Genomic DNA, 15,898 nt, shown 5'->3' with positions numbered 1-15,898 from the left:
AATACTTCTTACATTCCTTCCATAGAGGAAGCAGAGAGGACACGAACGTGGACAGTTCCATCACCCTGGCTGAGGTATCTGGGGTAGTCAAAACACTCCCCAGTGGCAAAGCTCCAGGCGTGGAGGAGTTTTACCCTGAATTCCTCAAGACTCTGGATGTTGAGGGACTGTCGTGGCTGACACGTCTCTTCAACATTGCGTGGAAGTCGGGAACAGTACCTCTGGATTGGCAGACCGGGGCAGTGGTCCCCCTTTTCAAGAAGGGTGACCGGAGGGTGTGTTCCAACTATAGGGGGATCACGCTCCTCAGCCTCCCTGGGAAAGTCTATTCCAGGGTGCCGAAGGGAAGGGTACGACCGTGAGTCGAACCTCGGCTACAGGAGGTGCAATGTGGTTTTCGTCCCGGTTGCAGAACACTGGACCAGCTCTACACCTTTGCGAGGTGTAGAGCTGGTCCTCTACACCTCGTGGTGTCCTGTGGGGGGGTGCCACTACGTGCCATTCGGTCCTTGTACCACCGGAGCAGGAGCCTGGTCCACATTGTCCCAGCAGTAAGTGGAGCCTGTTCTCGGTGAACGTTGGCCTCGTTGCAACCTTACTCTCATAAAATATTTATTTATTGTAATATTGCTGCTTTATTTTTGCAATATGACAAATTTATTTAGGTAAAACCATGAGTTTTTTTTCTTGTAATATTACAACTTGATTGTGGTGTTTACTCACAGTTGCAACTTTATTCCCACTAAACGATGTGTACTTTCTGTGTCAAAATATTACCACCTTATTACTACAATATTAGTCCTTTTTTCCACGCCAAAATGAAGGCTATATTCTTGTAAAATGAGCTTTGTGGTGAAAAACAAGGAGGTTATTCTCCTCATATTTCAAGTTGCTGGTGGTTTTTGGTCAGCAAGAGAAAGCGTTCACAGCATTCCCTCCCGCTGTCAATCAAAGTGTGTGTAAAATCAGTGTGTTGATGTCGCTGTTGTCGTTCCAAAGTCGTTTTCCTGAAGATTGCTCTCTACTGTGTTTTCGTGGCGTTGCGATGAAACATTCATCGGCGTTGGGAATAGCTGCGAGTGTTCCTTCTGTTGGTCTATTTTCACATCTCCGCTTACGTAAGCTTCTCCTTATCTCAGCATCCTTCTCCGCCACCATCCAGCCGTCTACCTGCCTCGCGCTCTCTTCGCCATCCAACTTGATCCGAATGGGAGGGGTGGAGCTTGTAAATGATGCATGATGACCCCTCCCCCCGTCCACTTTGACAAAGTTCCTCAGCTTTGCTTGCTCATGAATAATAACTTAACACAGCTCGCCGTGCGTGTCGCCTTCTCGTGACAACACATCTATCACACGTGCGTGCACCTCCAACATGGCGGCTGAGGAGAAGCGGGCTTGTGCGTGGGCGAGAGATATGGAGGCTTTTCGTTGCCATAGCAACCGCCCTACAGATGCATGCCGGTGGTGGAGATGTTTGCGACGTGAAGCTGACAAAACAAGAAGGAGGAGAGCGAGCTCACTGTTCAGGAGAGTTGATGTCCTCCAGGGGACCCCGGGTTATTCTGGACGGGTCCATGGAGCCCCACTGGCCCTGAGGCTTCTGCTCCAGGTGGTTCTTCAGGAGGCTCCTGTCAGCGTCTGCAGGGAGAAGACATGCAGGCATCTTTACCAATGAATGCCCCACAGGACAGGAGAAGAATGCGACGTCCACCTGGAGAGTCACGCTCATCTCTGACACTCTCAGCATGGAAAAATACAGCTATTTTTGGTACAAATAAATGATAAAGTTACCTTTTTTTTTTTTTTTTTTTTACTTGATGACATTATTCTGGTAAAATAACGATTTTTAAAAAAGTTCTTCAAGTAGTTCAACTTTAGCCTCATAAAATATTTTCTCTTATTTTAATATTGCAACTTCATTCTTGAACTATTTCAACTTCAGTCTCACAAAATCATATTTTTATTGTAATATGATTATTTTATTCTTCAAATATTATGGCAAAATTGTAGTATTACTACATTATTCTTGAAATTCTATTTCAACCTTATTCTCATAAAATATATATTTTAAACAATTGTACTATTACTACCGTACTTTATTTTTGTAACATGACATTATTTTAGTAAAATGATAAATTTTTTTATTGTAACGTTACTCCTTTGTTCTTAAAAATAATTTTTGTGGTAATATGACTCTTATTCTTGAAATAATTCTGCTTAATTCACATAAAATAATATTTTTTTTAAATTGTAATGTGTGCTGTACTACATTTTTTTGAGCGACTGTATTTCAGGTTAAGTTTAATAAAATAATCATTTTAAAACTGCAATATTAAAACTAATTGTATATTATTATAAAATGTATATTTTGTTCTTGAAATATTTCAACTTTTTCTCATAAAAATTATTTGAAAATTGAATTTAAATTAATTGAAATTTAATCTGAATATGATTGTATATATTGTAAAATATTGTTGTATTATTAAGGATTTTTCTCACAGCTTATTCTGTTATAATATTACTATTTTATTTCATACAAAAATGAAAAACTGCACAAAATTATTTTACAATTTTGCAATTATTATTAATATTTTTTGGGTAATAATGGTCCCACCAGGAAGCGAAAACACACAAGTGAAGTGCGCACCTTCATTTCGATGCATTCACTACTCACTGGCAAATGAAGGCTTGGTTAAAAAAAGTCCGGCATTTGCGTGATTTGTTCCAGAATACTGCAGCATACAGTGGTGTGAAAAAGTGTTTGCTCCCTTCCTGGTTTATTATTTTTTTGTATGTTTGCCACACTTAAACGTTTCAGGTCATCAAACAAATTTCTATATTAGTCAACACACAACACACCTCAACACAAAATGCAGTTTTTAAATGAAACTTTTTATTATTATTTTTTATTACTTTTTTCCCGGAAGGCAAAGCTCTCAGTTTACCGATGGATATCTGTTCCCACCCTCACCTATGGTCATGAGCTTTGGGCTGTGACAGAAAGAAGAAGATCACGGATGCAAGCGGCTGAAATGAGTTTCCTCTGTAGGGTGGCTGGACTGACCCTAAGAGATAGGGTGAGGACCTCGGTCATCCGGGAGAGCTCAGAGTAGAGCCGCTGCTCCTTCACATCAAGAGGAGCCAGTTAAGGTGGCTTGGGCATCTATCCGGATGCCTCCCGGACGCCTCCCTGGTGAGGTGTTCCGGGCAAGCCCAGCAGGGAGAAGGCCCCGGGACAGACCTAGGACACGCTGGAGGGATTACGTCTCACAGCTGGCTTGGGAACGCCTTGGTGTCCTCCCGGTGGAGCTGGAGGAGGTGGCCGAGGACAGGGAAGTCTGGCTTCCGTACTGAGACTGCTGGACCCGGTAAAGTGGAGGAAAAGGGAATGGAATGGAACTTTTTGTTATCAAGAGAGAAAAACAATCCAAACCAACAGTACACGGCCCTGTGTGGAAAAAGTGATTGTCCGCTAAACCTAATAACTGGTTGGGGCACCCTTACAGCAACAACTGCAATCAAGCGTTTGTGATAACTTGCAATGAGTCTCTTCCAGCGCGGTGGAGGAATTCTGGCTCACTCATCTTTGCAGAATTGTTGTCATTCAGCCACATTGGAGGGTTTTCCAGCTTGAAACGCTTTTTTAGGGTCATGCCACAGCATCTCAATAGGATTCAGGTCAGGACTTTGACGAGGCCACTCCAAAGTCTTCAGCCATTCAGAGGTGGACTTGCTGGTGTGTTTAGGATCATTGTCCTGCTGCAGAACCCAAGCTGGTTTCAGCTTGAAGTCACCAACAGATGGCCGGACATTCTCCTTCAGGATTTTTTTGGTAGACAGCAGAATTCATGGTTCATTTATCACAGCAAGTCTTCCAGGTCATGAAGCAGCAAAACAGCCCCAGACCATCACACTACCACCACCATATTTTACCGTTGGTATGATGTTCATTTTCTGAAATGTGGCGTTACTTTCACAGATGTAATGGAACACACACCTTCCAAAAACTTCAACTTTTGTTCCGTCAGACTATTTTCCCAAAGGTCTTAGGGATCATCAAGATGTTTTCTGGCAAAATTGCGACAAGCTTTGGTTTTGGTCTTGGTACTCTGCCATGCAGGTCGTTTTTGCCCAGCGTCTTTCTTATGGTGGGGTCATGAACACTGACCTTAACTGAGGCAAATGAGACAGGCAGTTCATTGGATGTTGTTGTGGTCTTTTGTGACCTCTTGGGTGAGTCGTCGCTGCGCTCTTGGGGTGATTTTGGTTGGTCGGCCACTCCTGGGAAGGTTCACCACTGTTCCATGTTTTCGCCATTTGTGGATAATGGCTCTCACTGTGGTTTTTTTGGAGTCCCAAAGCTTTGGAAATTACTTACTACCCTTTTCCAGGCTGATAGATCTAAATTAATCTCAGTTAAGTTATGTTTTAACAGGGGACAATCACTGTTTCCACACAGGGCCATGTAGGTTTGGACTTTTTTCTCCCTTAATAATAAATAAATTTAATTTAAAAACTGCACTTTGTGTTCAGTTGTGTTGTCATTGACTAATATTTAAATTTGTTTGATCTGAAACATTTAAGTGTGACAAACATGCAAAAAAAAAAAAAGAAATCAGGCAGGGGGCAAACACTTTTCCACACCACTATATATTTGTTTGTTGTGTTTGTGTGTATGTCCCCCCCCCTGCAGCTTTCTCTCCAGTTGTCCCAGATTCCTCCGTCAGCACTCGCTGGCCTGCTTCACTGATCACAGCTTCCTACCTCCATTGAACCTCAAACATTTTACAACAAAACAAAAAAAGGCTAACCTTGTAGTTCTCACAGCTAAAAGCAGAAATATATGTCTACTCTTCATGAAGTATGCAGGAATCGTGTGTTCCCATCCGCCAAAAATTCAACTTCCAAGCGGCACAAATGTGCACATTTCACATGCAAAAAACTTTGAGTGGGATGACCACAAGGAATTTCACCAGCAGCGCAAGAAGAGAATGGATATTAAAAGCTAAAAAAAATAAATAAAATGCAAAAATAAATACATTCAGACTATAGATAAAAAAATAGCAGTAGTGTTATCCAGAACAGTTAGAATAAAAAATAGTATAGTTAGAGAATAGTACCAGCAATCAACTAAAACACATGTATTTCAGTAATGTATGTGGAATTTTAAATAAATTTTCAATTTCAATTAATTAATTACACCAAAATGTGCTTAAATAATAATGATTCATTATTGAATACTTATTTTAATTATAAATTAAAATATATTTAATTATCTTACAAATTAATGAATTATATTAATGAATTAAAATGTGAAATATGTGGGATTTATTCCTTTATTTTGTGATTTATTTATTTATTTCATGACCACAGCAATGCCAAAATAAAATACTTTACATGCATTTTAAATAATGTATTTGGAATTTTAAATAAATAGAATTTCAATTAATTAATCCAAAATGTGATGAAATAATAATTATTAATTATTGAATAATTATTGTAATTATTGAATTGAAATAATAAATAATAATTCATAATAATAATAACTTCATTATTATTTAAAATGTGACATATATGGTATTTATTCTGTGAATTATTTGTTTATTTCACGATTGCGGCAATGCCAAAAAAAATACACAAATCTGTGCCCACCCCTCCCAAAAAAAAATCTATAGTAAAAAAGCCTGGGGGAAAAAATCATTGCTGTCACAATATGATAAGAAAAAAACATGTACGACGTCTTTAACCTAGAAATTGATGATGAGCTGAAATGAAAGGGCTCACATGCTTGTGAATGCATGTCAGCATATCATAGCAGTCCCCAAGCATGTACTGTAAATATGCAAATATGCTGCCAGTGGCTGTGAGCATCACAGGCAGGCCATCTTATGAAGTTATATGTTGGTGACGTTATTGTTTTTAGCATTTAGCATTGTTGTCGTTGTTGTGTGCAAGCATGGCAGAACACTTCTACTGATGAAGATGATGACGATGTCAAACATAAACAGACAGAAGCTAGTAAAAGTTAGTCTTTGAAGGAAGCTTAACGACCCGTGACGCCAAATTAGACTGATTGCTCGTCGTCATGGATCGAAATTTCAAAGGCCGCTGGCGAGACTAATGGCCGATCGTCAGGTAAACTCGCTGACGTTCTTTTGAATAAACTTTTCATCCTGAGCCGAGACGCTCTCAAAGCCTGTGGCTAAAGCAGAAGCTAACGAAACAGAGGGTCCAGGGGATGGATGGATGTGGGACTGTGGAAGTCGGGAACAGTACAGTGCAGTTCCAACTACCGGGGGATAACACTTCTCAGCCTCCCTGGGAAAGTCTATTCCAGAGCGCTGGCTACGACCGTTCAACTCCAAGGTGCAATGTGGTTTTCTTCCTGGTTGAAGAACACTGAACCACCTCTTCACTCTAGCAAGGGTACTGGATGGCATGGGAGTTTGCCCAACCGGTCCACGTGTGCTTTGTGGACTGGGAAAAGGCATTCGACCGTGTTGGTCGCGGTGTCCTGTGAGTTGTGTTCCAGGAGCACGGGGCTGGTGCCATTTGGTCCTTGATCGACCGCAGCAGAAGCCTGGGAAGCCAAAGCGGATCTCAGTGAACGCTGGCCTCCGCAAGGCCTGCCCTTTTCCCAAGGGCGGTGAGGGTGTCCAGCTTGGGGCTCTTAGGATCTCTAAGAATCTTGTCTCTATTTGCGGATGATGTGGTCCTGATGGCCCCAACTTCATCGTGTACTGGGCTGTTTGCAGCTGAGAGTGAAGCTTTCGGGATGAGACTCTGCTCCCCAAATCTGAGTTGGGAAAGGGTGTATTGCAACCTTCGGGTTGGGTTAGGTTTTGCCCCGGGTGGAAGAGTTCACGTATCTCGGGAGCGGTGGCGGAATTACGTGGAGACATTTCAGGTATCAACGTATAGCCACCCCATGTGAGTAATGGTTTCACCTTGGCCACCTCAATGAAACATTTGTGGCTCCGCCACTGCTCGCAAGTGAGGGAAAGCCGGAGCGTGAGATCGACAGGCGGATCGGCACAGAGTATTCAGTCATGCGGTCGCAGTACCGGATCGTGAAGGCAAAGACATTTCTTCAATTTACCGATCGATCTGGGAAGATAGCGGGTACAAGCGGCCCAAAATGAGTTTCCCCCTCGCATGCCTGGAAACAACCGCTACTCTAGTCCGGATGCCTCCTGGACTCCCTCCTGGTGAGGTGATCTGGGCATACCCAATTGGGAGGAGGTCCCTTGGCAGATCTAGGACACGCTGGAGGGATTATGTCTCGCAGCTGGTCTGGAACGCCTCGGTGTCTCACCAGTGGAAGTGAGGACCGGGAAGTGTAGACTTCCCTACAGAGACTTCTGCCCCCACAACCTCCAATTTAGCTGCATTTTCATCAAGCCTTCCTCATAAAACTGTTACCCATGGTCCACAAAAATGACGACTATAACTCTCAGTTTACGATAAACGTGATGAATTAATTTCATGTGCTTCAAGCAAAGAGATGCCGCCCAGAGGTTTAGCACCCAATAAAGTCCTTTTCGTCCTCTTGCCCCAAGTCCATAAATTGCGAGACGTGATGTGCGGCCATGAACCACTTAACGGTGTTTGTTTGTTCTGCCGATGCTAGCTTGTCCTAGCATTAGCGTTAGCATGTTTGGCTAATGCAGCAAAAAAAATACCTTTGCCATCGGTGAAGTTGCGTATGCTGAGGATGTTGTTGGCGTCCGGGTAGTGGTTCTGTTTGATGTACGGTGTCTTCTCTGGTGTGTCCTGCAGCTGCATGGTTACCTCCTCCAGCTCTTTGTCCAGCTTTCATGGTCCACAAAAACAGCAAAACACACACACATCAACACGTTAGCACAAACAACCAGCTTTTAAAAAACCTACAAATGGTAACTGTTAGCAAAGAACGCAATGATTTTGCAGTAGGTCCTCAAAAACATCAGAACACTCCATCCATCCATTTTCTACACAACTTCTCCTCATTAGGATCGCGGGGGTATGCTGGAGCCTATCCCAGCTGACTTCGGACGACAGGCAGGGTACACCCTGGACTGGTGGCCAGCCAATGGCAGGGCACATATAGACAAACAACCATTCACACTCACATTCATACCTATGGACAATTTAGAGTCACCAATTAACCTAACATGCATGTTTTTGGAATGTGGGAGGAAACCGGAGTACCCGGAGAAAACCCACACACGCACGGGGAGAACATGCAAACTCCACACAGACTGTGTAGCCAACATGCTAACCACTAGACCACCGTGCGGCCCCAGAACACTCCAATCATAAAATATCTTTGACTAATGTCTTTACAGTAGATTCCTAAAAACAGCACATCACTCCTCTCATATAGAATATCTTTGACTAGTCTTTTCAGCAGATTTCTAAAAACAGCAAAGTGCTTCTGTCACATTGAAGATTTTGATGATGCTTCTCAAAAACAGAATCCAATCCAATCCCATCCACTTTATTTATATAGCACATTTTATAAACACGCTTTCCAAAGTGCTGCACAAACTAGACTCAAGTAAATAAGAAGTAAAACTACAAATGAATACAGTAAAACTAATATAACAAATAAAAAAATAAAACCAGGATAAGCAAAACCAATCAAAACGAAAAGACAACAGTAAAAGACACACACAACTCACGGCGAGTTAAAAGACAGAAAATAAAAGTGGCTTTTAAGACGAGACTTAAAGCATTGAACTGGGGGCCATTTTTGCATGAGGGGGGAGAATGTTCTACAGTACAGCTTGGGGCCGACTACAAAAAAATGCTCGGCCTTCCCTTGGTCTTAAAAACAGAAAGCCGCCACTCTCATATAGAGGACCTTTTACTCGTGCTTTTTGCAGTAGCTTATCAAAAACAGCGGAACACTGTTGTCATAGTGGATCTTTGACTAGCATTTTCTCAGTACATCCTCAAAAACAGCAAAGCACTCCAATCATATAGAACATCTTTGACGAATGTCTTTAGAGCAGAGTGCTTCTGTCACATGAAGGCATTTTGATTAGCATTTTTGCAGTGGGTTCTCAAAAACAGCAGGGCACTGCTGTCATATAGAGAATCTTTGACTAGTGTTTTTGCAGTAGCTGCTCAATAACAGCAGAGCACTCCTGTCACATAGAATATCTTTGAAGTAGCCCTTGCAGCAGATTCCTAAAAACAGCAGAATGCTCCTGTCATATAAAGCATCTTTAACTAGCGTTTTTGGAGTGGGTCCTCAAAAACAGCAGAGTGCTCCTGTCAAAGAGAAGATCTTTGATTGGCGTAAACATTTTCATTTCTGACTTCCTGGTTTGGTACCTCAGTGATCCTCATGCGGAGGCGGTGGTTGTCGGTCTGAAGGCCGTCCAGTCTGGAGGTGTTGGCCTGGTTGACGCTGGTGACAGAGGTGGACGTCTTGGAGTCCTCCTTCTTCTGGTTCTGGGTGAATTTCAGCCTGCGGTTCTGCGTGGCGGCGTCCGGGTTGGTCCTCATGGTGATGAACTGCAAGAGGCGTTCATTCAGCGTCACACACACAAACACACACACTGACCGTTTAGCTGCGAGGGATGGGGGGATGTCACCCACCTTGGGGACGAAAACCAGACAGAGCGTGATGGTGCTGCAGAAGATGATGACCAGCGCCACGATGCAGAACTGCACGTTGGGCTGGTCCCGGGTCAGGAAGGATACGGCGGCGCCGATAATGCACATGATGCCCACGTTGTAGACGCTCATGCCGATGTACTTGCTGTCGTTGAGGGCGGGGATGCTGACGTTGCGCGTCTCCCAGGCCAGGAAACAACCGAACAACTGCGAGGGACAAGAACGCAGGCTGTGAGGTGTCGCCCGCCAAGCGAGGACGTGACGGAATGTTGCGTTCCCGCACCATCAGCAGGCCCTTGTAGGCATAGACGATGCCCAGCCAGATGGTCATGTGGGTGTTCTCACAGTGCTCCAGGAAGGGACGGATAGCGATGTCTCGGTCGTGGGGGTCCGCCTGGTGGAAAAGAGCAGACGGACGCCGCGTAAGATGACGAGAATCGTACACGGGCCACGTCATGAGGTACACCTCCACCAAAAGCTTATTTAATATCAGTCATTGGGACCTCATTTGAGCTGTTTCTAATATTTTGACCAGACTTTGCTAAATCAGGCAACCCATATTCACCAAACCAACACCTCTGACAGCGGCTTTGTCCTGTAAAGTAACATTACTTCGACGCGTTGCTCACATTGGCTCTATTTACATAGGGGAGGTGTACCCGTGGGAGTATATGCATCTTAAAGCAGTGGTGTCCGGGGGCCATTTGTGGCCCATGGCTCTTTTTTTATTGGCCCCCAACAAGAAAACGAAAAAAACCCAGCAAAAATAACATCATTTTAGTAGCATAAAGTTGAAATTCTGTATTAAAGAAAAAATACTTTATTTTTTTTAAAGTCATCGTATTATGATAAACCGTGAATAAAGTTGTAATTTTGGGGGACATTAGGTAGCAGAAAAAAGTTATAGTATTACGAGAATAAAGTCAAAATATGATGGGAAAAAAATCATATTCTAACCAGAAAAAAAGTCTCAGTTTCATGAGAACAAACTCGGAATATTATGAGGAAAAATAATGTTATTCTAGTAGCACAGAGTTTAAATATGAAAGAAAAAATATGTTGTTTTTTGAAAGTCAGAATATTCTGATAAACAAAGCGAAATAAAGTTGTCATTTTTGGAAAATTAGGTTGGGTAAAAAGTTACAATGTTATGGGAATGAAGTCAAACTATGGTAATAAAGTCATCATGTGACGAGAAAAAAAGTACAAAGTTTATTTGAGAAGAAAGTTGAAATATTTGAAACGTTTGAAAAGATGGGAAAAAAGAGCAAAGAGCGAAGTTGATACGCTCTTTCTCTGATATCACAAAGATACATTTTTTTTCTTCACAAAAATATCAAAGTGGCCCTTGCATCCTTTCATTTTTCAGTGTGTGGCCCTCGCTGGAAAACGTTTGGACACCCCTGAAATAAAGCAACAAAAAGAGCAAAAATAGCACACATAAACAAAGTAAACTAACTATATCAAACACGTTTTTGGACTGCGTGATATCACGCCCGAGGGCCATATTCGGTCCGCCACATTGTGTGAAAGTGCACAAATCAACGTGCATAAACCTCGAGGCACCTCAGGCACCAAACCAATCAATTTTCAAACAAATCAATTCTGATTGTTTTTTTTTTACAATTATTTTTGCAATTCCATGATCTCCTCAATTGCAAGGTGTTTAGGACATTTGCATGTACAGGATGCTGCCTACACTCTTTACCCTCAGGGACAATTTGGTCCCTTGGATTCCCACATGTTTTTTTTCCCCATGAATACCAAATAAATCTTAGTCTCTACCTTCAAAATAAAGGGCAAACAGGTTTTATGTGTACATTTATTTATATAATAGTAATAGTAATAATAGTCATTTTAAATAATAGTCATTTTATTTATTTCCATGGTTAATTAAGGATGAACTGGGCCTTAATAGATTTTCACTATTTTTGCAATTCAGTGATTCCATAGTTGCAGGGTGTTTAGGAAATTTGCATATAGTATGTCCCCACTCGTCTCCACTCTTTACCTTCACAGCCCAATTGGTCCCTTTGACTCCCACATATTATTCATTTTGTTTTATAGATTTTTCCCACAAATACCTCATAAATCTTAGCCTCTACCTTCAAAATAAAGGCAAAACAGACTTTATGAGTGAATTTATTTATATATTTATATGGCGTTTTGTTGTACTTTGTGAAAGGGACCATTTTGGGACCGAGGATAAAACTTTATTTAGTTTAAGTTTAGTTAAAGATGAAACTTGACCTTAATTGTTTTTTTTAAGTATTATTTTTACAATTCAATGATCCTTTCAATTGCAAGGTGTTGAGGAAATCTGCATGTGCAGTTTACGCCACCTTTTTACCCTCAGGGCTGATTTGGCCCCTTTATTATTGATTTTTTAAATGGATTTTTCCACTGAAAACCAAATAAATCTTAGCATGTACCTTCCAATAAAGGGATAACAGTTTTTATGATGATTTTCCTTACACAATCCTGTTTTACTGGACTGTTGTGAAAGGAACCGTTTTGGGTAAAACGTGTAACTTTATTTATTTTCAAGGGTGAATTAGCCAGGAAGCGTAGATGAATAAACACATTTAACGTAAAAACATAAGCACACAGTTGACAGACCTTCGACAAAAGCAGCTTTAAGGGAGGTGTCTTTGGAATATTTTGGGGAAAGTGCTTCTACTTTGCTAAAAGCCGTCGCTGAGGTAGAAAGAGAACAAAGTGGGCCAGCAGTCGATGACGTGCAGGTAAACGTAAAAGTGTGCAGCCCTTCTGAGAGAAAAGTGTTAATAATTCATGGGAAGCGTTTTTATACACTTTGAGATCTATCGAATGCTTCAAAAAACTGCAAAAAACGACTTTTAATTGCACGGGTTCACGCTTGAATGTACAATTAGTTATCTTTCGTAGAAAAATGCAGCAAACAAGACACACAATGTACACAAACATTTCACTTCATGAAACGAGGGGATCGAGCACTTTGGCGACGGCGGCAAACAGACTCGATATTCAGTGCGGGGCGGACTTTGGACACCCGTGGTCTATATGTTGAGCTGTAAAATGATGCACACTAACGTCAGCGCCTGCGCAGGCGTTTAGTCCAATAACGCAGCAAATGGTTTGTTCAATGTGAGCGACACGTTGTGCATCGCCGCCAACAACAACAGCGAAGGAGAGAAAAAAAACGATAAGACAAAATGAGTTATAATGCTCATTAGCTGCACGGCCCTATCTCGGCAAAGCAGGCGGGAGCGGTGTGGTGCGGCGCGAGGTTGGGGGGGTTGCCAGGCAACAGGGCGCTAGGTGGCAGGCGGCCCGTCCGCTGTCATTTCTCACAGCATTTTAGGCCAGTGACGGGAGTGCTTGGAGAAAAGAGAGCGAGTGAGTGAGGAGGTAGATGAGCCTGAGGAGGAGGGATGGAGGGATGGAGGGATGGAGATGGCTGGAAGGTGGAACGCAGTCGAGATGAGGATCGATGACTTGAAGCGATGAAGGCTTAAATATTTGTCAAACGATTAACTCACCCTATCCAGCGGCACGTATTGCCACATCCGCAAGTTTACGATTTTTAGCCGTGACACAATTTCTTGAGGTAAAATTAAAAACATTTTCGAGGTGCTTGCCTTTCATTAAAACAATTAATTGTCTTCTAGCGAACAAGAGCTCATGTTTCATCCACTTCCAAAGAAATATAGTGTAAATATTAGAAAATATAGTACATCATATTGAAATATGATATGGTCCTGGTGGCAACATTGACTGAAATGAACAACGCCACAGAAGAGTAGTTACAGAGAATAGCTGTATTAAAAATAATCACACTTTAATCAATTAAAAAACTGTGAAAATAAGATAAAATAAAATGTAAAGGAATAATTAATCAAATATAATATCGTAAAGGAATGATTAAAAACATAAAAGAAAATAAAAGAAAATACATTGTAAAGTAATAATACAAATAATAAAATAATATACAATTAAATAAAAATGAACTAAAATAAGTTTTAAAAAATTATAAAATGAACTAAAATAAAATGTCAAAAAATAATACTAAAAAAACAATTGTAGAGAAATAATACAATAAAATAAAATAATTTTTAGTAAAGGAAAACTTAAACACTGAAAATATAAAATAAAATCAACTAAAATAAAATAAAATGTAACTAAATTATTAAAAAATAAATTCAATTAAATGTGAAAATTAAATAATAACTGAAAAATGAAATTGCACAGAAATAATGGAATAAAACAAAATAACAATTCCTAGTAAAGGAATAATAAAACAATCAAATGAAATGAAATAAACATGAACTAAAATAAAATGTAAAGAAATAATTTCACAATAAAATAAAATAAAATGTAAAGTAATAATAAATTAAATGTAACATAGTATACAGAAATCATTAAATGAATCAAATCAATCACACTGGAAGTTTAAAAGGTATGAAGAAACAGAAGAGGCTGAGCTACGTGCACATTAAACACAACAATGTCCACCAATGCAAATAAATCCTGAAAATATCCCCGCATAACTGATGGATCCATCAGGACTGGATGTGCGAGGGAGGGCGGATGAGGATCCCTCTGCAGAAGTGTATGGGGTCAGGATGCTGTGGCTCCCTCCAGGCCTAAGCTGACCTACATGCCATGGAGGGGCCATGATGGCAGGGCAGCAAGACACCACCAACCCCACCCCTCTCGCCTCCACTCGCAGTGTGTGCGTACGCTACTATGCTGCTGAGGACTCTCTCACTGATACATTTTCCATGAAAAGAAGCTCGCTATTATTAAGAGAAGAAAGTAAAAAGAAAGTAAGACATAAAACTAGTGAGGAGGATGAAATATTATAATACGGCACCCTCGGTGCTCGCTAATCTTTCAATCTTTTATCTTCATTAGATGGTACTTGTGCAGACTCCATCCCTCTCAAGACGCCCCTCCCTTGGTCTCCCCTCTACCACTAATGATGATAAAAGCATCTCTTTGCTTAAATGTGAGCATTTTAATATCTTCTCCTGCTTTTTCTCCCTCCTTTTCTTCCACACGAGGCCGTAATCCCATTTGAGGAGTAATCCCTCTAATAGGAGCGTGGCCTGACGACCTTCTACACACCACATCTTCTACCATTTCGTCTTGTTTTTTTTGTTTTTTTTAAACCTCTCTACTTATGACAAAAGGGCAGCGTCCTGCTAAACAGCCAGAGACGGCTTTTACACAGCAAAATAACAAACAAGCGGCTGATGGTGTGTTTTTTTTTTTTTTTTTTTTTGCTCAGAATCTCATCTGTTGCGGTTTTAAGTCAGCATACCTGTCCAATTTTCAATGCTTTACATCGCAATCACACTTTTGGGCCTTTCCTGGCAGCTCGTATTTGTGCAATAAAAAACCCCATCAACCCCAGCAAGCTCTTCATATCCACAATTTAGTCGTCAGTCCGAGAGCCACTGAAGCTGCAAATGCTGAAAGACACTTGTGGCCTGCCACACATACATTTGGACCACCACAGATAAATTTGGCGCTACCCGTTTTCTTAGCGTTCTCACACACAAATACTTTGAGCATCTTTTTTGAAATGCTACAATTCAAGAATGAGCGTCAGGAAACCAAATCGAGAGTCATCAGGGTGGAAATGTTTTGGTGTGATGCAAGACAATTGAGTGTCAGACCGCAAGATACACACAAATGACACAAGTGCCAAAGCTAACATTCAAGCTGGTAAGTCGTGGGAAAAGAGAGAAAGTTAAACATTCCGAGTAAATTGCAGCCTTACGGCACATCAACAAACACACAAGGCTAAATCATGAGAAATATCAGCACACACACACACACACACACACACACACACACAGTGGTAGTGCATCTCCCAGGGCTCCAGCAGGGAAGTGCCTTAACTGATTTATTAGGCGCTAAACGCGTCATTAGCGTAAGCGGCTAACCCTGAACACCGGGCTCATTAGAATATGCAAATGCGCCACGGCAGCCGGCTCCTTGCTTGCTTGCCAGCTCGGGCTTTTGTTATCGCAGACTCCGACTGCTTTTATAGCCGCCGTTCGTTAGCGCGCGGCGACTCCCTGTCACTGCTTTCCAATCGCGCCGTGCTCCCATCTGCGCACCGCCACGCTCGCGTTGGCCTTAACCGCCAGAGGCCACCGAGGCCGCTGTCAGGTCGCTGACATTTTTTTGGTTGTTTCTGTGGAAGTTTGTGGAGTATTTGCGGGCTTGGTCGTATTTCTTGTGAGGCGGTAAATGCCACTGAAGTGGGAATACTGCTAATGAGTTCTGAACTTTGCTGTTG

General features: G+C 41.6%; 1 protein-coding gene across 1 annotated transcript in view; it reads right to left on the bottom strand.

Annotated features, from left to right (window-relative positions):
- Window positions 1-15,898, bottom strand: part of gabbr2 (gamma-aminobutyric acid (GABA) B receptor, 2) — a 171,516-nt gene that overhangs the window by 6,312 nt on the left and 149,306 nt on the right. Inside the window, exons 14-18 of the mRNA XM_054763557.1 lie at window positions 9,890-10,000; window positions 9,589-9,813; window positions 9,322-9,504; window positions 7,683-7,812; window positions 1,521-1,638 (exon numbers count right to left, since the gene is read on the bottom strand). Coding sequence (XP_054619532.1) covers window positions 1,521-1,638; window positions 7,683-7,812; window positions 9,322-9,504; window positions 9,589-9,813; window positions 9,890-10,000 — 767 coding nt within the window. The remainder of the gene's footprint in view (window positions 1-1,520; window positions 1,639-7,682; window positions 7,813-9,321; window positions 9,505-9,588; window positions 9,814-9,889; window positions 10,001-15,898) is intronic.

This window comes from Dunckerocampus dactyliophorus, chromosome 20, assembly GCF_027744805.1.
Source record: "Dunckerocampus dactyliophorus isolate RoL2022-P2 chromosome 20, RoL_Ddac_1.1, whole genome shotgun sequence".
NCBI classification, from domain to species: Eukaryota; Metazoa; Chordata; class Actinopteri; order Syngnathiformes; family Syngnathidae; genus Dunckerocampus; species Dunckerocampus dactyliophorus.
The sequence above is the reverse complement of the archived record's forward strand: the minus strand, read 5'-3'. Positions and strand labels throughout refer to the sequence as shown.